The sequence below is a fragment of the Brachionichthys hirsutus genome, chromosome 5 (genome assembly GCF_040956055.1).
Source record: "Brachionichthys hirsutus isolate HB-005 chromosome 5, CSIRO-AGI_Bhir_v1, whole genome shotgun sequence".
Classification (NCBI taxonomy): Eukaryota; Metazoa; Chordata; class Actinopteri; order Lophiiformes; family Brachionichthyidae; genus Brachionichthys; species Brachionichthys hirsutus.
In genome coordinates, this window is record NC_090901.1 from 6,107,273 (window position 1) to 6,132,698 (window position 25,426).

At 44.8% G+C, this 25,426-nt stretch overlaps 1 protein-coding gene across 1 annotated transcript; it reads right to left on the bottom strand.

The window, feature by feature from the left end:
• Positions 1–935: 935 nt before the first annotated feature.
• On the bottom strand, positions 936–21,165 carry jph3b (junctophilin 3b). The gene is made up of 6 exons (XM_068739257.1): positions 20,784–21,165; positions 12,001–12,487; positions 10,757–11,122; positions 6,082–6,206; positions 4,467–5,440; positions 936–1,016 (listed from the first exon to the last, which is right to left on the bottom strand). Exons 1-6 carry the CDS (start codon positions 21,163–21,165, stop codon positions 936–938), a joined length of 2,415 nt encoding a protein of 804 aa, XP_068595358.1.
• Positions 21,166–25,426: the final 4,261 nt, after the last annotated feature.

Consider the following 25,426-nt stretch of genomic DNA (forward strand, 5'->3'; position numbering starts at 1 on the left):
CGTGTTTATTATCAAGTTTGGGTTGGGGGTCGTACACATTTTGTGCCTGGTATTCATTCATTCATTCATTTTCCAACCGCTTTGTCCGGCACCGTGTCGTGGACCAAGCTGGAGCCTATCTCAGCAGTCAATGGGCGAGAGGCGGGGTTACACCCTAGACAAGCCGGCAGTTCATCGCAGGGCAACACAGAGACAGACAATCAACCACACACACACTCACACCTACGGGCAATTTAACGTCACCAATCCACCTAAGCTGCATGTTTTTGGTGGCGGGAGGAAGTTGGAGAACCCGGAGACAACCCACGCAGACACAGGGAGAGCATGCAAACTCCTCACAGAAAGGCCACAAGTCGGATTCAAACCCACAACCTCCTGAGTGCCACATACACACACACGCAGACACACACGCAGACCTTGAACCATCAGTAACAACAGGCGGGCAGGAGGAAGAACCAAAAGGCAGGAAATAATGGCATAAAAGAAAGAATACATCCATCAACATATTTTACATGAGAAGATGTTCATAAATAAATTACAAATCTGTTGAAAACTATGATTTGAAGATGTGACCGTCTGTCTGGTCAGTCCTTTCTGCTGACAGTGGAAGCAGACAGCTTGCAGTAATGCCAGATGCAGTCCAGACCGGTTCAGCCCATTTGAGTCTACATGTGGGCTGCGGAGGCTCGCCAAGTCTGGCTTCTGGACTATTTTAGCTCTCCGTGGTCCAGTTGCCTGGATTTTGTCACCCGTCTTTTGTCCTCTGCTTTGGGTTGGGTACCTTAGCGTCTCCAGCTGAGGCTGGCCCACACGACCTCTGTGATGAAGAAACCCTCCTCGGTCTTCCCCTTTCCTCAGCCGCTTCACTAAAGTAGTTCTCATGATTTTGTAGTTGCCGTAGTATAGGTAGGCTGACTCTTAAAGCAGTAGCGTCTTCAAATAAAAAAGTGAATAAACAAAATAGCCACTCCGATATTGAGCAGAATCACCATGACTACGAGGATAGCGCTGTAGGCCTGCGTGGGAAAGAGAGAGAGAGAGAGTGACAATCGACTATTATTATGACATCATCCTTTGAAAATCCATTATAAGTCTGTTTGGAACTGTTTGCATCTCCAGCGTTGGTCCCAGAGGGAAGCCCACCTTCTCTGACAGAGAGAGGGCAAAGGGCAAAACTGCGCTGCTGGGCAGCAGCCCGGAGCGGCCCGGGAGTTAGCATCTTGCTCCATCCATGACACAGATCTGTGACATCATGGCTGCAGACCAGCAGAGTAAAAACCTCTGTTGATCTTTTCTGACTTGTGTTTACTGACAGAGTGCAAAGTAGCGATATATTCGAGTGTTCAGAAAAAAGATGAAAAATGTTCCCAAATTCTAATTTCCTCCGCCGAGGTGACAAATACCTCGTTATGGGTAGTCACCGGCGTTGGTTTGTTTGTCTGTTAGCAAGATAACTAAAGGTCGACGGATCTTGATGATATTTCCAGCAAATGTTGGGAATGTTACCAAGAACAGGTGATTACATTTTGGTGATGATCCAGAAGAGAGAAAATATTACATTTTAACATTGAAAACCCATTTATGGATTCAAAAATGAGTTAAAAATACACATCGACTCTGATACCATGGCTGTGTATGAAGACATCAAGAACAATCTAGAACCTTTTGATGATAATCCAGATTACCATGTGGATGGTGTAGATCCAGTTAGGAGGGGAATGAGCTGCTTGGTGGAGGTTTATGCTCTCCAAATGCTTTTGTAGTTTTATTCTGTGAAATTTGACAATTCAAATCGTAAATAAAACTACATCTGTAAATAGAGATTAAGCTGCATCATTCTTTGCTGGTGGATAATGTCTCGATTGTCTGCATTAGAAAATGCATGACTTGGCGCACGCACACACACACACACACGATAATGCTATTTCCAGCACTTCCTCAATCATGCCAAAATCAACTTATCTGATTAGCGATGCAAGTTTGGCGACAATAATCTTCATGAATGCAGAAAAAAAAAGTTTGCAGCTTCCTGACTTAAATGTGAGGAGAATAGATAAGGCTAACAAAATAACATAACCTCGGTCTAATATATTTTACTGTATTCATGTTTTCAGCTTTCCTCATTTCACGCCTGCTAGTTTATCTTTATCGAGACATTAAAGACACTTTTTCCTGGTAGAGTCCGCCGTTGCTCCCTGTGTTTAAACTTTGTACTGCATGTGCATAATGGAACTCAGTGCTTTAGACTATTAGAACAAATAATCAGCGTATTGAGATATTAAAATATTTAGCTGCCACACATGTCTGTGTTTTGGTTCATGCTTCATTCTGTAGGACGATAAAGTAAAGGAGTGTCTTTTCCATGCAAAACGTTTGATTAACGTATTGATGAAAAGAGATTCCGTGTGATCCTGTTGTATTTGCAGCATCCTCTGTGTGTATTTTGGCAAGCGTGATATTATCTATATGTACTCTGAACCTGGCCTACACAAATCTCACTTGCTTCTCTGCGGCTGCAAACAAACACGCACACGCACACCGTCACTGACACACACCCACTGATTGGCCACCGTTGAAGCAAGGCATACGCTGTTCCCTAGCAACAGAGCACTGTTTAACCAATAGAGGGCCTTCTGTGAGGAAGGGGCTCTTGTGCCTGTCTGCTGTTACTAAGGTGCAGAGAGGACCATCGGGGTGCTTTTCTGCATGTACATCTTTATGTTTGTGTGTTTGCTTGTGTGACAGATTGTGTTTCAGGCCTCGCGGTTTCAGGTCGCAGAAGAAACCCCCACTACCAAATAACCAACTTCTCGAGGCGTCACACTGCTGCAAACACATTTGTATTAACTGTTTGTTTGTTTTTTACAGTTTGTACAGAACTACAGCGTGTTGGTGAGAGAACGAGTGTGAGTGTGTATTCATACTGTGCTCACAATGTGTGATTTTTACTTGCTGGAGATTTTCCTGTTGGTTTCATTAGCTAATGCTGCGTCCGTACTATCATCCGGGATTAGTGCAGTCGAGGCTGTCCACCAGCCTGAGTCAAAATCATATTATAATGGTATAATCCTCCCGGCTTGCTTATAGTGCAAAAAAAAAAATCTCTCTCTTTATTTCATAAGGTTAAACCTTGTGCTTCTCTCCTAGGATTATTTTAATATGTGGGATAACATTGTGTTATGTCACTGGGAATGAAACATATCTTCATGAAAGTGGGCAACAAATCCTTTTAGTCGAATCAATGTGCAGCAGTGAATTGGCAGATATAGCAAATGCACCATGCAGCCTCCGTCCAGGAAGATATTAGGACTACACAGCCACACAGAAGATCCTAATCAACTTTGAAGCTGCTGATATATATATATGCTTAATTTACTACATTAGCTCATATAATAAACCCGCAGAAAATAATAAACTCAAATGCATTTTTTAAATCAATCTTATAGCCTGCAACTTAAAGGTTTTCACTCAATCTCAGTCTCATATTAGCACTGATTCCAGCTGCCAATCTTTTTTTTGCTCCGTAAAGTCGGTTTATGCCTAACCGAGTGGTTGGAAAAGTTAACAACTAGCTGGTGAAGCTATAGCGGCGCATTTAGGTGCCATTTAGTGTGTGTGAATGGGTGAATGTGAGGCCTAATGTAAAGCGCTTTGAGGACCACAAAAGGTGGAAAACGCGCTATATAAGTGCAGTCCATTTACCATTTACCAAAAAGCCTGATATTTCCCTAACAGAGCTGATGAAGACAAAAAAACAAAACAAAACAGTAAACAGAGATATTCTCTGACTTGCATTCTTCCTGTCCTGCCGCTTAATCAAAGTTACGAGTCGCAGGTGTTGCTGGAGTTTATCTCAGCTGGCTATGGCTAAGAGGTGGGGTACACCCCGGATGAGTCACCAGGGCATCATGGAGCAACATGAAAGATAGACTCATGCACACACTCACACCTACAGACAAATGCTCACGTGTGATAAACATGTACACCGCTGTAAGGTAACAGCTCCTCAGCTGATCTGGAAGAATCTGGGCACACAAAACAGTTCTAAAATAAAAATGGAATTCATTCGAAACTCAGCATCTAACACCAAAACAGTCACAAAGGATAAATGAACTCTAAAGATGACCAGAAATGCAGATGGTTCTATCTTTAGGGTGAACTGTCCCTTTATTTTTGCCCAAAATGTGTTTGAATGTAGTGAGCGAGTGAATGTCGGTGTGCCTAAGGGCAGCTGAGGCTACCCCAGGGCAGCTGAGGCTACAACAGTAGCTTCACCACCACCAAGTATGGAGTGAATGAATAATGCACAATGTAAAGCGTCTTTCAGTGTCCAGAAAAGCGCTATATAAAACCAACGCATTATTATTATTATTGTTGTTATTGTTATTATAATAAAAGAAACACACATCCCTTGATATGAGCGTGACACCGGCGTGTAAACTGCAGTAACCAGAGTTGAGTCTTACCGAGCTGCCTTTGCTCTGCGTGAGGCGGTGGTCCTGCTGCTCCGGTATGATAGGGGTCGACTTCAGAGGGGGGGAGAGGGTGAGGTCTCGACGTAGAGGTCGTGAATCCGGCTTTTCATCCGGTCTGTCCTGCTTGTGTGCTGGATCTTTACCCCCCTCCCTCGCGTCTTTCCCCTCCCTCCCATCACGGATCTTGTGCCTCTGTCGTTGCACTGTGTGCGAGCGCCCCTCTCCGTGAGGATGCCTCTCCTCCCCGTGCCCATGGGGCTTGTGGGTAGTGGAGTCTCTGGGCTGTAAAGGCTTCATCTCCATTTCATAATTGCTAATTTTCTCCTCATCCTGTTCCAGCAGCCGGCCTCCCCTGCCGTGCACACCCATGTGCCCAGATGTCCAAGAGGCAGATGAGGATGACTCCGTCCACCTGTCCCCTCTGACCTGTCTGTGATTGGATGATCCATGCTCCCGGGACTTATGATTGGAGGAGCTGTGTTTGTAACCGTTGGTCCGATTTGCTCCTCGTCCACTGACCCCACCTCCTCCTTTGGAAAACAATCCTCTCCTCTTGTCCTCGCTCCAGCTGTTGGCCCGTAAGTACTCCGCCTTGACCCCTCCAATACCTTCACCCCCTCCACTTCCTCCCTCCATCAACACCTGAATTTCTATCTGCCCTCCCCCCTCAGCTTTCTCACCCCTTTCTCCTCCATCCTTAGCCCTGTCCCCATGGTCCACAGCACTCTGTCGGTGGAAGCGGGCACTCTTGCTTCGCTGGGCCAGCCGGGCAGGAGGAGGAGGAGTGTGGGGTGGTGAGGAAGAAGGCGGACTGAGGTCTGGAGTTGCAGCATCATTTGAAGGGTCATCAGAGGCCACGCTCTTTACATAGAGGTCGGGGCTGTCGGCGGTGCCAGCGCTACTGGACAGACCCTCGCCCTCCACCTCATTGGACACCTGATGTTTGGGACGCTGCACCTCCATGCCTGCAACAAACAGCATCAGTGCAGCCATCAATGGCAGTTTGTTCTACATCGAAGATTAAACACACGGTTTTGATATTACACAATTAATTTACACATTTCCAGTTGTGTTGTGTAACAATATGCAATAACGAGGGATGGGAATCAAAAACCCACTGTTGAGAACCCGTTCCCCTTGTTCGATTCCAGTGGACCCGAATGACATCACTACGCACCGCGAGTAGCGACTTCACTCACCAGCCAGCAGGAAACATGGCGCCGACGCAGCACAAACGCTCCAAAGTCTGGCTTTATCTCACAAAAAAAGGACGACAGCAGGAAAACTAGAAATATGCTAAAGCATTTGCTCACACAGCGTCCGATAACTGTTAACGAATGTCACATTTAGGATCAGCTCCGGAGACACACCGACTCACTTGTCACAGAAACCTGTGTGTGTGTGTGTGTGGGTTGGCGACCCACTGCGCTGTATGACAGAGGCAGACATGTAAAGCTTATACTGACCTTTATCACCAACAGACACACACACACACGTGTTTCATGTGTTCATGCATGGGTACACACATATGTTATGCTTTGCTGGGCTTTGCTGATGGAAATGTGCAGCGGTGTGTGTTGTGTTGCCGGTGACTGTGTGCACCCACCATTTCCTGGGTGCTGGAAGGAAGGGGAGAACTGTTTGGCAGTGACCCTCGCCATGCGACTCTCCTCCTGGGCTTTCTGAGCGGCTCCCACCGCCGCCTCTGCTTTACCCTGTGCATGAGCCGTCCTGACACACAGCAGATGAGAGAACAGGTCGTAAGAGGCAGGATCAATGCAAAAGACATTGAGACTAACTTTTAAATTGGGAAAACATCAATACAATGTGTCAAACAGTACTTCCTGTAAAGAAAACAACCACAATATTTCAATTTTCACTGAGCGCGAATCGATTAAGGACCCCAGAAGGCAGAGACGGAGACTCGGGGAAAAGTTTAACAGTTTACTTCCTGAATATAAATCAACAGCAGCACTCAGGAATAAATTCAATTGCTAAATCGACGGGCAGGCATCTAAGAATAAAAGCAACAAAAATACACTACCAAAAACTAAAGCTGGGACTGGCTGGCGTCCAGAAATACGAAAACAAAAATACACAGCCAATACAAAAGAGACAAAACTGACTAAACTAGTAGTCAGGCAGGCCACAAGAGAGCTGGCAAAAACACACAAGATGGCACAGAAGCAAGACAGAATGGCGAGTGGGGAAAGATGAGGACGAAGGCAAAATCATTCTACCTAAGTAGGAGAATGAGCAAAGGCTGTGTGTTCTGCAAAGGTTGTGATGGGACACCATGCAACATGGACCCAGTCCCATGGGACCTCATTGTCTGAGCCACAAACAGCAAACATGACAGGGTTGACACAAGTCGGAGGACGCATGTTCAAAACTGTCCGGTTCCTTTGTTGAAGTCAGAAAATTAAGTAGAATTAAAGTGAAAAAAATCTAGAGATATAAAATATCTGCTAACAGCTGCAAAATAATTTATAAATTAAACCAATCTGGTGATTTAAAAAAAAAAGGCACCAGACTCCCCATAAATCTAAAAGTAATATCTGAGTTTAAAACAAATTAATGAGCTGCAGCTCATTAATTCACTTGGTATACATTTTTCCGGAGTGTTGTTGATGCTGGTCGCTCTCCATGGTGCTGAAGTGCAGTGCGACAGGCAGGCTTTTAGTTCTGTTCTGTCTTTATACAACTGCCAAATCACATTACAGTGGACGTCTGAAGCAAACACATTGAACACACCCAAACACACGATGCAGGCTCCAGCTTCTTACAGGACACCACGCAGTGGCTGAAGGAGGAAATGGCTTTTTCACCATAAAATTATTTATCCTCCTGTTGCTTGTTGGCCTTTCAAGTCTCCCTCATTTCTCTGACTGTTCCAACAAAGCCTCCTCTCATATCTCCCCCCTTCCTTTCTTTATCTCTTCCTAATTGCTCCTTCCTGCTTTGTTAAAATCCATCTCTTCTTTTCTCTGTGGCAATGTTAAATCGAACCTTTCTCTCAATCACAAGTCTCCCCTCATCTCCTCCTCTTTCTCTCCAATCTTTCGAAGAGCTCCTGAATGGCGTAAAACTGGCTCGCCCTCTCTTTTGCCTCTCTGGGCAGTAGCAGTCTTGATGCAGTGTTGCATGTCGATGGATATCGATTGTTTTACTCTTCGCCTCTCCCTTCCTCTTCGCCCCTCTCTGCACTGTCTGCCAGCACCGCTAGGGAAGGCCCAGTGAGGTCGGAAAACCAAGTGAAGATGGAATCTGCTTTTACTGCAAACACTCATCTCACAGCAGGACAGAATGTCTCTTGCTCTCTCATCCAGAGAGCAAAAGGAGGGGACAGACAAAGATGGGTGAGCTGAGGAGGACATGGAGTCAGGAGTGATAGAGAGGAGGAAGGAGGTGGAGAAGAGGGAAACAGGAGAGGTCCAGAGGAAGGAAGCAGAAGAGGCAGAGAGGAGGGAGGAAGGAGAGGTAGAGCAGATGGAGGCAGGACATGTAGAGAGGAGGAAGGTGGAAGAGGTCCAGAGGAGGAAGGAGGTGTCCAGAGGAGGGAGTAAGGAGAGGTAGAGAAGAGAGAGGCAGAGGAGGCTTGGAGAGGTGTCTTCAGCATCAATGAATCAGAGAGATATCTTACGAGAGATCATCGTTTCTCTTGAGTAACATGATTAATTACTTTATTTTATACTACCTCATAAGGTATTAGGAACTGTATTACATGTACTTCTGCCATACAGTTGTTTGTGTTCCTGTCCATTTAGATTGAGTTCAGTTGGTCAGTCCAATAAAGTGGGTGTGTGAGAGTAGAAAGTACAGTCTGTGTTTTGTGTCATGTTTTCATTTGTATTTTCGTTTTGGTTTCCATGGTTACAACTTCATTGTACAAGTGGGATTTTTCTCAGACGAGAGTTGTTGGAGTATAAGTCTAAAACCGGTTTAATGTTATGGTCAACGGTTTCTCAGGTAATACGACTGAGCAGCTAACAGGAAGAAGTGAAAATCAGTTTCAGCCGGTTGTGTGGTGGGATTCAGAGGATTTCACGTTTTGTTTCAAGTAGCACCGATAAGAGGATGGAGGGAATGACAAGGCCAAAGGGACGAGGGAAGGACAAATAAAGGAGGACAGACAGGCGGAGGAGGACAGCCAAAGCAAATACAGCATGGACGTGATGTCAAATGGGTCGTCTGTTCCTTAATCAGTCCTGAGCCAAACAGCCTGATTAGTTTTTATCAAATTTACTCGAGTTTTAAACGTCTATAAGCCCGGACAGAACAAGAAACCATTTTAGCCTCGTTTTAGTTGAAGCCATTAATGTATTTGACATTTTTCATTGATATTTTAATTGATCTGTTAAAAAATAAATAATCAAATAATCAAACCATTTACCCAAATCCTTCAAGTCAGGAGCTATAAGTGAGATAATTCTAATAAATAGAGGTAGGGTTCGGGGAAACTGAAACTGGACCTGATATCTTTCTAGGTTTTTTCTTTGAACTGCATTTGAATCTTTTTTCATCAATGATATTATGTATTGATTTCATCTGTTTAATGGCGTTGGTGCATCAACAAACATTTTTCAATGTAGTTTTTTAAGCCATGCATGCAGGCCACAGACAATAACACACTGAGGATAGGCAGGAGAGGAGGTCTAATCCAGAACTCATGCTAATCTCCTCCATCGCTCTGAAGCATCTGATGAAGAGGATGATTCATAGCTGAGTATCTACTAGAGATTTCCGGTTTGCATCACTCTTAATAATGCCTTTGGGCTTGATGATGAACCGAGGTCACTGGATTACAATGAATGGGTCTGTCCTCAAAGCACAGTGAATCACTGATGTGTTAATCTGGCACAGATTAAATACAGGTAGCCTGATGCTATCATTAGCATATGTAACAACAGTGATCAGGGCACACCAGTCTAATGTCATATCACACCCACAAATCTGGGACAGAATGTGAAATCCAGGGACTGGTCAAGCAATACATGATTCACATCCAGATCATGGATTTGGTCCTGGAGCCGAACCTGATCTTTGACCTCTCAGACTCCCAAAATGGAAGTAAGAACATCGACAAGATGCAGCAACATCCAAAGGTAGACTGTTCTTTTTCAGAGACACACAAACCCCATAAAATGTAGAGGTGGATCATCCTTGAACCAGATTTCCTTTGTGCTTTCATTTAGCTCCAAGATTATCCTGCAGCAACACAGCGAGACGCAGGCTGGCCCATCCCAGGATATGCTGCCATCTGAGGACGTTTCTCTGTGTGTGCGTGGCTGCGCGAGGATTTGTATCTGTACTCTTTACATCAGCGATGGATTTCTGTCGCGTTCCAATAACCTCAGCCACCTGTATCACCTCTTCTGGATTCTCTGTACTGACTTTAGCAAACATATTTTGATTGAATGCTGTGAGGCTTTTCATGTATAAATCTAGAGCTCTCTCTCATATTTCTTTTACATCAGCATGGTAATATTATCATCGTGATGATGTGTTAGCATTTAGCTCTGTGCTTCAAAGTGCTGGTTTTCATCAGTAAACTGCTGGGATTGTTGCAATCCCAATCTAGCTTCATCATGAAAACATTAAGAAAGGAGGGGATTATTGCCCCTTGTATCTCAAATATGCACCAACATCAATATATTAAGAAAATAACCCATATAACTTCCTTTTATTTCCTCTACTGCTCTGACTGCATGTAATAAAGAGTTGATTCAAAAGCCGTTCTACTCAGATCTGGATTTATCTGTCTGAAGCAATTTTAAAGTGGTACCTACTTTCAAAACAAGGACATTGTGTCACTCCCGTTAAAAATGTCATCCTTCCTTCAGCTCCTGCCATCCAGATATCCTCCTCAACGTGCGTTAATTAAAACAGAATTAACTCAATGTCAAACCAACTGGATTAACCTGTGTCTTAATATAACCTTTGGTGTTTAGTCAGACGTTCTTCAAACCCACAGAACCTTAAGCGCACTTGAATAAAGAATTATTATTATTAAAGTATTCTGATTCTGATGATAAGCCCAACATTAATGCAGTCAGCAGAAACATGGCAGCTTCTGATCATAAATCACATTTTTCACCACGTGGCTTTCTGATTGTAATGAACTCAAGATAACAACATGATACAGTCGTCTTAACTGAGTCTGCAAGCCCAGAATCGAACCAATACCAGGTTCAGGAATAGCTATGCATCAACCATTCCAACATTTACACCAAACATCCTGTGAACTTTTACTTTAACCAAAGAAAAGCCTCATCCACTACCTGGATAGAGCAATCTCGGCCTTCTGCCGGGCGATATCGGCTGCCTTCTGCGCTCCCTCCACGGCCCGGTCCACCTTCTCTCGGATCTTACTGGCCCGGAGGGGGATCAGGTTCTTCCTTTTGCCGCTCACCAGGATGTTCTGTTTGTACTTCCCTTCCTCCTTTGTGCCATCAGGAAATGTGGTGCAGCCATAGCCATGGCGCTTGTTGCTAAGCCACTCCCCATCATACTGCAGCCCGTCAGATCGTCGGCTCACACCAAAACCAGTCCGCTTGTCGTTCTTCCACTCCCCGCTGTAGGTCTCTGTTGCCGTGGCGTCCACATCATCATCAGCGACAACCAGTTCTGTGTCTGCATCTCCGAGGCTGGAAAGGTGAAAACTAGGTGAAACTCAAAGAATGCAAATGTGGCATTCATTACCAAATAAATTTGATATCACGAAATAATTTACGTGAACGGAACCGTCGTTTGCTAAGCTAGGCTACATATGTCCTACTTTCAACTTGGAAAGTAAGCAAATAAGGGTGTTTGTCAAATTAGTTATTTTAATAAATCTTGTAGAATTCCAAGAATTCTAATTTGAACATTTCTTATAACACATTCTCTCCCAGTCACGGTCCACTGACAGTATTCAGAGTGCTAATTAGTAAAAAAAAAAGAAAAAGAAATTCTGATCTATTGCTATAATATGTTCATAATATGTACCATTAGATGATAAAAATAACTAACACACCAATAAATAATTGATCGATTGCCGTGGAATGCATAAACATGAATTATAAATGTCGTGTTCTGTCCATTCACAAGTTCCTCCGGAGGGTTTTCTGAACACATTTGGAGTAAAAACCTGGAAGTTTCTCTCTGTAAAAGCTTTTTTTTAACCTTTAATCAGACCTGATAAGCTGCTGTCAGCCACTTTGCCAACAAACAAGTTTGGAGCTGCTGACTCATGTCTTCAAGTAATTGGTTTCTTTACAAATAAGGAAAATCCTCACATGATGCTCTCTCTTCCTGCAAATACTGCCGGGTGAGCTTTAGCGGCAAAAGCTTTTGACTTTGGCCGATAAAACATAGCTCATGTATAGATAATGCAACTGGGACACAGTTTGGAAAAGAGCACAGATAACAAAAAGCATTCTTTTATTGTGGATTGTTTGCACCACCTTCCTGTCATTGTGCTGAAGAAGGAAGGCAGCCTCTTGAACCAGCAGGCCACGCAGCCTCCAGCTTCCCCTGTGGTTACCTGATAGTAGAGTTGACATCAGATGCAGCAGACGAGACGGTGCTCATCCCCGCCTCGCTCCGAAATGAACTCTGCTTTGACCTCTGCGAGGCCAGAGAGCTCCTGGACTCGGACTTCCTTAGCTTCAGGCCAGACAGAATGGATCTCCGGAACAACCCTCCTTTTCTCTTGCCCTTTAGCAGCTCGGCATCGCTTTGCGCCGTCAGCACAAAACCTCCACGAGACACGGCGGGGCTGCTGCCGCTGCTGCCCGTGCTGCACATAGACACACTGGTGGTCAATGTGCCGGGGACAGGAGGAGGACCGGGAAGTATGGCACCGGTTCGGTCCAGCAAAGCTGTGCCATTGCTGTGCTCCGAACCGGAGCGGAGAGAGTTTATGGAGGTACGGAGTGGGGAGCGGATGACGGCCGCCATGCCATACGGGACACTTTGACGAACTCCATAACCATGCCGCATCCCGCCAACCCACTGACCCTGAAACGTTCCTAGAGAAACAGGAGAAAAGCAACGACGACATTACTGCGAAAATATGCTTTGAGACAAAGCACCTCAAACAGGAAAGCTGTTCACCGCTCGACTCCCGTCACAGTCCGCCAAGAAGGCTACATTTATCTGTCTGTCTGTCTGTCTGTTTGCGGCATAACTCAAAAGGTTACAGATGAATCTTGATCAAATGTGCAGGCAATGTTGGGAATGTTACCAGTAACATCTTATAACAATTTGGTGATGATCCAGAAGAGATCCTGGATTCTGGATTACTTTGAAATTTTAGCTAACATTGCAGTAGCTTCAAAATTTGTTCCTCAATATCTCAGTTGATTGTTGACTGATGTTTATGGAATTTGACACAATCCTGTAGGGTGGGGGGGATCACAGCAAGTCTTTTCTTACAGAAGGACCCTGCTAGCAGAGTCAACACTGTTGCTGCTGTCATAAGTTTTGACTCTTCACTGCCCTCTTGTTGCTGGATCGAAGCCAACATAAAGGACGAATAGATATTTGCAGGTTTATTGATTATTTCGTTTTGTAGGTAGATGGAGAATAAATGAGTCTTAAAGGAGACATATTATGAAAAACTCACTATTACCATGTTTCTACATTATTATGGTGGTTTGGGGTCCTTATCATCCCAAAAACAGCAAAATAAACCATCAAGTCAATCCTGCATAATTTGCATAGTTCTATAATCCTCTACTGAAACGAGTCTGGCAGAAATCTCGCCGCCTGTGATGTCACAGAGGGTGAACGTGCACATGCATGCACATGCATGCACATTCATTGCGTGCAGGCAGCTGCACACATGCACGCAATGAACTTAGTTTCAGTTTCATTTTCAGAGGCTTTTCTGACAGAGCTGCTTGAGACAGAAAAGAGGGACGCTGTCCTGCAGCATCTGTTTGCTATTTTGACAAAAACATTGACAGATATTTCATATAAGGTCCTCTGTAAAGCGTTGTGCATCCACTCCCCTTCATTCACACCAAGTCTCTGCATATTCTCACATACTGCTGAATAATAGTTGTTACATCCCCATGTTGCAGAAAAGTAGGGCAGTGAAGTGTGTGTGTGCGTGTGTGTGTGTGTGTGCTGTCACTCCTCTCTCTTGCTCTTTTACACACAGTCGATCATACCGCCTGCCCATCGTTCTGATGTAACAGCAGTCTGATTCATTCTTTAGCAAATGCACTTCCTCTAACCAAACTAAATAACCATAAAAGGACTGCAGACACAATCCTTATATGGTCAGCCTGTAACACAAAGACAAACAAACATTTCCCTCTTGGGATTAAGCGTTGAATGAGGCCAATGATAGCAGCCAATCAGAGTCTTGCTTTGATTCTCACTCAGACACACTCCCAGGCACAAATAGCATGATGTTACAAAAAGCGGTTCTGGTTCTGAAAACACTCTGAGAGCGCAAACCTCCTCCAAGCAGCTCATTCCCCTCCTAACTGGATTTACACCGTCCACACCATGATCTGGATCATCACCAAAAGGTTCTAAATTGTTCTCTGTATCTTTATCTTGATCCAAGTTAGACCAAGACGCCGTCAGAAACAGAACCGCCATGTGGATGGTGTAAAGACATTTTTTATGATAGTTCATATCGGACCCCTTTATAACTGTGATTTTTGATTTTGATTTTTTTTCAAGCTCCATCCACCAGTTTTTCCATATTCCTGCTTACAAACAAACAAACACCGTGAAAAACAGAACCTCCTTTGTGGAGGTAATAAAAGAGATATTATTGAAAGGGTCCAAAACGAAATCGTTTTGTTTTGGTAAAATAGGAATCCCCACCCTGCAGAGTGCTACAAATCTACAGGAACAGTAATATACTGTAGAAAGCTGCAATAATATAGCACTTTGTGTAGGTACTATTTGTATTTCCAATTAATTACAGTAAATTCATATACAAAAGGTTTGACAGTGCGCACAGAAACAAATCCAGGCTGTGTCACAGACAGCTGGCCTTCACATCTGGCCAGGCCTTTGTAATCATGTTAGAACACAGCTGTGCGACCATATGACAGGCAGATGAGAGAGTACACACACAAACACCCGTACAACAACGTGACGAGATTTGCATTTGGGTAAATGGCTGCCAGCGTGTTTGAGAAGGGGAAGGAGACAGAAGGCAAGGAGGAGGAGAGTCTGACGGAGCAGCGCCTGCATGTCTGCTGACAAAGCACAAAGACAGAGGAAAGAAATCACCTGTCTGCTGCAGGACATGTTATAATGAGAAGGATGTCAGTGTGCCAGTGAATCACAGGGGAAGTAAGAAGACGAAGTGGGAAAAGAAATCTCGAAATATCTGCTAACAGCTGCAAAATAATTTATAAATTAAACCAATTTGGTGATTTAAAAAAAAAGGCACCAGAATCCCCATAAATCAAAAAATAATTTCTGAGTTTAAAACAAATTAATGAGCTGCAGCTCATTAATTCACTTGGTATACATTTTTCCAGAGTGTCGTTGATGCTGGTCGCTCTCCATGGTGCTGAAGTGCAGTGCGACAGGCAGGCTTCTAAAAAGGAAAGAAAGGTTGTTGCTGCTTTGGGATTTGAGAGACATACATTCGGTGATGTTACCCCCCCACTGGTAATTTACCATATGAACCTGTCAGAGAACAAAAATAGACTTCTGAACATGTAAATGCTTCAACCACTGGCCTACACTCGTGAGGAGAATCCGCTTCACAACTCATACGCCAGACCGGTTTCACTGATTGTCCGATTGTCCCTGGAGGCCAACAGGAAGCTGGCGTTTCACACACGCCTATGGCCCAGGCCGGCGCATGGAAAGAGTTAACGGGTTGAGATCAAAACTGCGGAAGCATCGCGGGGGCACAGAGATTTGATCACACGCCAACCTCCAGACTGAATTCATAATTTGCCTCTAACAAACGCTCACGTCTGTTCTCTATTTCTAGGTTAAAAACCATCTGTCTCCGAGGACCTGGATTTCATTCTAAGTACCGGTACACATAAATCTGTAAATCCTACTCGTTAGGCTGAAATGTAAATTCTCTATTTCTAGTGTTATAGAACAGGACTCCCATTCATTCCCTTTTCTTTGCTGACGTGGCTTCAAAATTCAGCCGCTAGTTTCATAGGAGTCTGAGTTCCGGCGTTAAACTACAAAATGCAGCAGTAGGATGGAAAAGGCATGGAGCAGGGCGGACTGTGAAGGAGGTGAATTAGGTTATTTCATGAATTATTAATGTTAGTTTTTTTGTGAGAGAGAAACGGGCGGCAGGTTGAGAACAGACAGGACAAGGTCAGAGTAGGAATGGGAGGAGGAATTCTCATCAAGTGCACTGAAAAAAAGTGTAACTCAAACTGACCTCCGCCAAGCAGCTCAGTCCTCCTATATTTACACCAAAAATGATTGCCCTACATTTATTTTATCTTTATTTTTATATTCCTTAACAATGAAAACAAACCTTTAACATCTGGATTCACGCTAATCTCATTGCTAGTTTAAACGTTATTCACAGCTACTCACCTTTTTGAGTTATGCTGCTAACAGACAGAACTAAGAGCATGTCCCCCTCCAAAAACCAGTTCAGTTTTCCTATTATGTCACTGCACCTGAACGCAACGCAGTAGTCTCATTCCAGTCTGACTCCTAACCCAACATTTTCATTCACATTGGTGGATTTTATGGTTTGGTTATTCAATTATTGCAATTATTCTTTGCTTGAGCTCCATTAATTTTAGTTTAATGTATTAATGTTTTTAATACCAGTACATTAAACCTGGACAAATCATTTTGTCCAGTCACTGTTGGCTTCATCCACTTAGTTAGAAGTCGCAACTGTCCCCTTCGCACAATGAGTGTTTGAGTAATTCCCCCCACCCACACACACACGCACACACACACACACACACACACACACTATTGAAGTTGCAGCATCACCCTTTACAAAGTGCTTCCAGACCAATCTCCTTCAGTACATCCAGTCAGCATTGTAATAACAGCTGAACAGGGCGAGCTTCCAAGACAGATATTTATTTCGTTTTCATTTTCCAGACAGCATGGCTAATCCTCACTACAAACATCAAGCCACTCCCATTACATAAGCTAAAGCCTGTGTTAGTGGTGTTGTTCGCTAGTCGTGCACACAAAGCAGAATTCCATTGCACGTCTGAATGCCGTCTTTAACTGCACTATTAAAATGTGCATCTGCTGGAAAGTCAATGTTGCACAAATGCTGAAAAGCCGCCGGCAGTGGCGTCATGCATGCTTAAAATCAGGTGACCCATCAAAGACGGAAAGAAAAGCAGTAATTGATACTGAAACGGGAAGACAGCTAAATTGTGTTCCCAAGGGAAGTGACAGCCTGAACGGCATCCAGAGCGGCGGGATAAACCTTTAGACAGACTCAGAGTAGATACCGAGGAGCGCGCACTAAAAGCAAGGGAAGTCAGCTCCAAGCTAAACCGCTGCTGTGTAAATCACTGTGTGGGAGCGTTATCCGTTTAAGGGATTTCGCTTAGGCCCTTTTCCTGTCTGAGACTTTCAGATTTCCATTTGAGGATTATTTATCTGCTGAAAAACATGAAAACAAACTGATAATATTGAAGTATGTCCTTCACATTTGAAGTAATACATGTTTGATACTTTCCCTTTGTTTTTGTGTTACAGTATTAGTCACACACACCCACACACACACACAGACAAACGACTTTGTTCAAATGTTGGCTGATTGTCTCATTTGTCTTTTTACACACATCCAATGCACATGAGATAGAAAACAAATCCGTGCCTCCAACATCTGGGAAAAAGCATAATCTTTGTCTCCACATCTTCACCTAACAGGTTTCCATTCCTGCAATATATCATCATCAAGACCCAAAAACTTGACTTGCAACAACACACACACACATTTTATACACTAAAAACAAAGATGGATTTAAAAGTAGCCGGTTTTGTTTATATCCAATTAATATGTCGTTTCTTTATGCTTTTTCTCAGCATGACGCCATACCTGAATGTAGTTCGTTGGATTAACTTGAAACAGAAAAGTGACCATTCAAACCGGGCCGGCTAACGAGCATGCTCCATCATAGCGCAGTTATCATTTAGAAAATCCACCTGTAAACTGCACCGTCCACATGGTGATCTGGGTCAACATCAAAAGGTTCTCGATTGTTCTTGGTGTCTTTATACACCAACCATGAAAATTGGTGAGTGAACTGAATGCAGATTTCACAAGATAGGATTTTGTTTTTTAAAGCTTCCATTAAAAGTAAATGTGAAAATCCAGTTTTTTGGTTTTTTTTGTATCCAGACAGGAACCTAGATTGCTTTTAAAATTTGATGGGGTGTAAATGAGACCAAGAACCATCTTCAGATATTTTTGTCATCAAGATCCATCCAGCAGTTTTTCCATAACATTTTGAGTTATGTTTCTAACAGACAGGCAAACAGATAATAAGCGTTTCATGAAGCATCATGATCGGATGGGCCTGGTTGGAATGGACGCCATTGTTTGACAGTGTGCATCGCGTCTTGCCTTGTCAGACACAACTGCTTCTCATTTTTTGACTCACTGGAAATGTCTTTTCTTTCTTCTTCTTCTTCTTCTTCTGTCCCTCTCTCATTGCTCACATTGTGTGTGTGTTTTTAATCAGTCAGCTTAGCTCTACGTCTCAGTAAACACCATCAGCCCGGAAGGCCAAGCCAGCCAATCAGAGAAGGGCAGAGCCGGCTGGTCGGCCAATGACAGCCAGGAACATTGACTCCCTCGTGACAAGCTGGCCTGCTGCATGTCGGTGAGCGTTGCTATGGAAACCCTCGTACTGTACAGAGCAGAGCGAGGGAGGAAAGAGCGTAGTGGGAGGAGAGGAGAGAGGAATATCGGCAAACGTGGGAGAGGAACCAAAAGCCCGACGGCAGCCATGAGTTACACAAATGTTTCATAGAAATGCAGCGTCAGGTGTCGTTGGACGGGAGAGTGGGACCAGCAGCCGGTCCAGGACCCACTGTGGGAGGTGGACCCGACTCTAACGTTTGTCAGCAGCAGAGCATCGATGGACGTTTGGCCTCCAGGGTCTCGTGGCTTCAGACGTGACAGTTCATATAATCTTAGACTAACCGCTGCACATTTGAGTCTAGTTTAAATACCACTATAAACTAGAAAAGTACTCAGACAGCACAAACCTCCGCCAAGCAGCTCATTCCCCTCCTAATTGGGTTTGCACCATCCACATGACGGTTCTGTTTCTGACGGCGTTTGTCTGTTTGTTAGCAGGATTACGGAAAAACTTCTCGATGAACCATGATTTAAAAAAATCCGACGATGGGGCTTGGTCTAACTTGGATCAAGATAAAGATACAGAGAACAATCTAGAACATTTTGGTGATGATCCAGATCACGGTGTGGATGGTGTAAATCCAGTTAGGAGGGGAATGAGCTGCTTGGAGGAGGTCTGCGCTCTCTGAGAGTTTTTCTAGTTTTGAGTATGCCATCATAGTACATCAAAGTATACCAAAATGCAGTAGTGTTGAAGTATTTTCATAGTCAGTCTATCTAATGCCAGGCAGGAGAGAATTTAGCAGAACAAAATAACTGGTTAGCAAATTTAGACATTTAGTCTTATATTTGTTAAGAGGCTGAAATACCGTAACAACTCTTTTCTTTTATGTCTGATTTAAGAAGTAGTTTGCTAGCGCATCATGAGGCGCTACAACATGAACAAATATAAGCCAATTACTGGAGCGTCCAATACGTGAACAGTTCTTTTGAATATTGCATCAAAGAAAAATCTTTGTCTGGTGCGCTGGAAAAGTGTTAGCAAAAATAAGAACGCAAAATTATGCTACGCAAAAAAGGCTGGAAATGTGCCTCTGAAAATCAGCTGAGTGTCGACCACGACAGGAGGCGTGGTGCTTTGATCAATTTCTCTTTATGATTTCATACGTTTGACACAGTCCTTTCTCAAATAGAGACATTTTAGTTCTCGGTTCCTCAGATTCTGTTTAAATAAGGCCGCTGTGTACCGTTGCAGCAAAGCACAACTAGGCCAGACTGCATTTACAGCATGTGGGTTCAAATACTTCAAATACTGCAGCGTCTCTCTGGGAGGTATTCTCATCGCTTTACTCCCCACAACAATCTCACTTCACCTCCTGATTGGATCTCTCAGTCTCAGCGCGATAAGACGGCCAGCCATCTTGTGTTATCTGTCATAGTTTAACTGATCCATTCATTCATCAGTCAAGCTGTGCTTCCATCCACCCCTCAAAGCAGAGTGTGTGTGCGTGTGGGTGTGCGTGTGCGTGTGCGTGTGCGTGTGCGTGTGCGTTTTACACTTAGAATCCATATGCTGTGTGTCTGATCAACAGAGTTTCAGAGGCTCAGAGAGCTTTGATAGCGTTCAGTGACATCTCTACAACTTTTGTTAACACGGGTTCCAGGAGATTAACCCTGCAGACTTCAGCTATTCTGTGACTCTTCCTCTATTTGCCACCAGGAGTGCTGCAGCAACTAAATGCCAAATCATAACGTCAGATTAATCCCCTTAAAATTCAAATCAGATATTGACGGTCGGCAGAACATTGAGCGTTTGATCCACTTTCATCAGGTCAAATACTACTACGATCAACCGGCTTCAGCTGTAATTTTGCGCATTGAGCTAACCATGCTAACATGCTAATCTAAGATGATAACTATGGCAAACATGATGCAAAAAGCACTGAATTCATCCTGAGATGTCTTCAGACTCCAAACCTTTGCTCTCATTTGGAGTGAAAGGTCTGGCCATCAGCTCCTGAGGCGTCGTTCTACCCCACGCACAGATTAACTACAGGAAACCTGCATGATATATACCAAAGCGAGGACATCTACTCTTTCTGACATCATCTTTCCGGATACTTGGTCTGAATTGAAGGCTTCTAAATATGCACTGTGCCCTCGTGTAGCGACGGTGAGGCTTTGGGTGGACGTAATAAAGTCGGCGGGAATAAATCAGAGGATCATTTTAAAGGCCGTCCCTGATGCAACCTCTTGTCCCAACAGGGCAGATAGTTCGGGGACAGAGATGGATGACCTGAGGGGATCTCGAGAAAAAGACTTCCTGCGTGCCTCTCATTGGTCAGTCAGTCATTCTCCAGTAATAAATCCTGTCCACACAGGACAGCTGTCAGTCACAGTCAAGCATTACTCCGTAGTGGACACTGTCTGTCTCATGTATGGAAACATACACATATTTAAACAAACCCCAGAAATACCCACAATGCCCCTACCGCTGAGATTTCTCCATGCCCTCTTACCTCCATCAGAATAAGTCTCTGTTCCATATCCGTCCTGGAGCCCATTATTCCACGTCCCCTCGTACTTCCCACTTGTCCCAGTGCTCTCCCGCAGTCCGTACCGCCCCTTGAAGCCATGTGTCCACTCGCCCTTATACACCCAGCGTCCCTTATTCTCCACGCCGACGCCGTGTCTCTTGCCCTGAGCCCACGTGCCCTGGTAGGTGTTCCCACTGGGCCAGGTGTAGACACCCAGCAGCTCAAAGCCATGGGCCCAGGACCCACAGTACTCGCCCTGGCCTTTGGGTCCCGTGCAGATCCCGTGGCCGTGAGCCTTGCCGTCCTCCCACCCTCCGCAGTATGACCCCCCATCGTCAAAATTGAACCTGCCGCCAGTGGACATGCATGAAACAGGTCTCGGCAATTCCCCTGAAGCCTCGACAAAAAGAAAAAGAAAAGAAAAAGAAAACAGAGGGAGGAGAAATAAGGACAGGTTGGTGCTAGAACCAATCCATGGAGGTTGGAGTGGTCAGGGGTGAGGAGGCGGAGGAGGAGGAGGAGGACAGAGTGGGAGGGAGCGAACTCCCAGGCAAATCAAACAGAGCCACCTCTTAATTTCATCCGGGTCGGAGAAACGGAGGGAACAACAAAGATAGGCCCCTCACAGGAGTGTCAGGGGTCGGTGGTGGAAAAGGTGATGCTGGTCACACCATCCTCTTTGGGGATCTTCGGGGTATCAGCTAGAACACGTCACCTTTTCTGTGGCCGATGCAGGTGAGAGGGGAGGAGAGCAGGCCCGGGGAAGCCATTATCCTCTCTCAGCAGAAGTTTAAGCCACCGGTCGACTCCTTCCTCCCACTTCCCAATCGATTCCTCTCAGGCCCTTCTGTCCAGTCGCCTCCTACCTGATGATGCCTCCACCTCTCTGTGGCGTAGAACCGAGAGGTTTCCCCGGTGGTAGCCCGTTAATCCTCCAAACCTCCGGCATAGGAGCCAGCCTCGGACTCTGAAATCAACACGGCCCCATCAGGAGCTGTCCCTCATCCCGGACGATGAGAGAGGAGAAACCGCTTATCCTCCGATTCCGCTCCCGATGATCAGACTGAAGACACTCATTCACAGTCTGAATCCGACCGCTTCGTCTTCAGGAGCATGAACAGAGAGGGGGGAGAGACAGAAAGGGAGGAAACAGGGGATTTGCCTTCTTTTTTCTGTTGCAGGCAGCAGTGCAGTCCCCTGCCGCACGCAGACACACAGACAGCGAAAATAAACAACGGAATTGATTAATTTCTCTTCCTGTCTCTCTCTTTAATCCACTGCGTCCATAAATGGTTTATCCTCTGCGTGGGTTGTCTTCAGGCTGCCTTCTTGGTGAAATAGCATCCATCTATGTGATCCTGTTATGGAGTCCTCTTCAGCATCTTCTGCTCGTCTCCATGTTTCCCTGTGGAGCGCTGGCTGACGCACAGCCTGCCTTCCTGCCGGCTGTCTTACGATCGCTTCTCCTCCCAGGGCTGGATCTAAGTCTTTCTCTCAATCTCTCTCTCTCTCTCTCTCTCTCTGTGTTTCTCTCTCCTGATCTGTGTGTGTGTGTCTCAGAAAATCTGCTCATTAGAGGACTGTTCCAATGCAGCCAACCCCCCTCCCTTATCTTTGTGCTCAATAGCACACTCTAGCTCTTAAAGCAACACAAACGTTTGTCTGTTTATTTATTTGTTTGTTTATTTGTCAGCAGGATTATGGAAAAACTGTTGGATGGATCTTGATGAAAAAACATCTGAAGTTGGGTCTTGGTCTAATTTAGATTACATTAAACTATTATAGAGATATCTTGTAAAATATGCATTCACCAGAAATCAGTCATGAAGGGTTTAGGTCCAGTTCATTGCAGGGTCACACACAGACAGACACTCACACCTACGGACAATTTAGTAGAACCAATTTACCTAATTTGCATGTTTTTGGTCATGGAAGGAACTCTGAGAACCTGGAGAGAGCCCACGCAGACACAGGGAGAACATGCAAACTCCTCACAGAAAGGCTGCAAGTCTGATTCGAACCCGATTGGCTGTTGTCTCACCTCCTTGCTCTGAGGCAACAGCAACGTCACCGTGCCACCTTGATGCAGGAAGTTCATCAAAACATTCAAGATGGCGACCGCAAGAAATATCAGGAGCACAAAAGGCTGGGATTCGTGTGAAGCTGCTTCAGAAGTGCATTTCACTGACGAACAATATATATACACGGCTCACCATTGTAAATTGTCCACTGCATGCAGGCATTTCTACTTTAACACTTCACGAGACATTGTTTAACGCACATGCTCGGCGCTGACAAGAAGCAAAGCTGCCACAAATATGAGCGGCACAAAAATACTTGCTGTCGTTTTAATGCTTATTGGGTAGTTTGTATAGTCACAATAAAGACTTTACAGAGCTCGTCAAATTGTGTTGCTTTGTTGACATTGTGTTTGGGATAAAAGGATTTGAGTTTAAAGGTGATCAAAGTCACTTCCAGCGTGCTGCTGCCGCCGGTCCCGCCCCCCGAGCATGGATTAATGTTGCATCAAGAAGCGAATTCTCCATAAAAAATCTTGAACCAGATTAACAATGTGGATGTAACAATCTGATGAGGCATCTCCTAATCTGGAGCAGCCGGATAAAGAAGGATTAGTCATATTCAGACTGTGGACAGTTCATCGTGCAGGCCTCAAATCAGTGGTGAGAACCTCGGAAAGACTTCTGCTTTACCTTCTCCTTCGGAATCGGTAAACGAACCAGATCGCACCCCGGCCTGCAGCAGGCGGGATTGCCTGGATGCTCCGGACACACCTGTTCCTCGTCTACCTTGTTACACCTGATCTCCTCTCGACTACCACACCCTCGTGGTTCCATGTCTGTGCCTTCCACCATCCTGCTGTTTCAGGCTTCCCGATGCTCCCTGCTTTTGAAAACTCCGACTGCTGCAGGTTGTCGAATCATTTAGATATTTTTGGCTGTCTATCTTTGTCTTTAGTGATGCCAACCCTTCGTCGCTGCGTAATTGTTTTTGTATAGCTACAGTCATTTTTTGTACGGCTGTTGTTGAATATCGTTTGGATCCTCCCTGTATTTGTACACGTCATATGTGAGTAAAGATGTTTTATTATAATTTGTACTCGTGCCTGAGTCTCTGCAATTTAGGGGTCCACTCTTGAGATTCCGCCTTGACAGAAGACATTTTACATGATTGTGCATATCGGACCCCTTAATGACTGCGAGTTTGGGTGAGTAAATTAAATGCAATCACCTCTTTCTCCTATTAATGCCACCCGTACAGCCGTCCCGTTGCTGTTTTCATCCTTGCCCTTCTGTCCACCAGTGTCTGGGCGAGCTAAGCCAATTCCAGCCCAGATTACAGTAATAAAAACACTGAGGCCGGGGATTAAGGTTTAGGCCTTTAAACTGGTCGTACAGAGAGAGGGAGGGACGGGGGTGTGGGAGATAGAAGATGCTGACAGGTGAATAAGACCACAACAAGTTTCCTGACCACAAAAAAGTAATTCAGATTTCGGGAACACAAGTGCGTTTGTTCAAGCATGCAGAACCCGCCGCGGTGAGAGAAATCCAAGGTGCGGAGTCCGGTGATGATCCGATGTGAGTTACAGAAAGTGATTTCATCCGTGAACCATGGCGACGGTGATTGCTGAAGCTTCACAGACGATCTGTTCATCCATCTGTCAGCAGGAGGGTTCTGAACATATTCTGATTCGATTTGGTGCAGATGTAGAGAACGGACCAAGGAACAACCTATTCAACTGGTACTGATCAGCATCTTCATCTGGATGCGGTCAGAGGAAGAGGACCAGCGCTGAATCCTTCGGGTGTCACATTTTAGATCAAGCAAATACATATTCAGAGGATATTTCTCTGTGTGGTAAATCTTTAGAACACAGCATCAAGGTTTATGTTTACTTCGACTAGACTTTCATCTTGTCCGGTCAGCAAATCATCGTCCTCCCCAACACCAGCCACTCTCCCTCCCTCACTACGTCCATGTATCTTCTAAAGGAATTGGACTGACGTACCGAATTACCCACCGACACACCTGCGGAGAGAACGGGCCACGCCATCGGTGCACCCAGGAAATCGCTTCGGTTATTCATTAAATCTTCTGTCTGTGACTTAATGTGAAAGAAGTGGCAGAAAATAACGGGGCTGTGAAGAATCGAAGGAGAGGAAGGCAGCCTTATTCTCATCCATCTCGCCTCCTCTATTATTCATCAGCCTCTTCTCATCCCTTGTTCAGCATGCTGATGGAGGATAAAATAGGTCAGCTTCGGATAGGCTGCTGTTTGCAGTGACTGATGTTTCCCCTCACACATTGTGCACTCTTCTCTTTCCTTATCACCCCATCCTCTCTACCTCCTCCTCCTTTCCAACACTGTTTTCCATCAAACGCCGTCATCCCTTTGTCCAGCTTACCTAAACATCTTACACCCAGACAAAGCGCATGTTGCTGCTAGCTATCCGCAGATTGCATGCCAAACCATCACATCTACAAAGCGATCGCTCCACGGGGAGAATAAAAAGGTGGTTGACAATCAGGTAGCTTAGATAAAATGATGACAAAGATTACATTGTGCAGCAGGAAAATGTAATCAGACAGAAACAAAGATAAGGTAT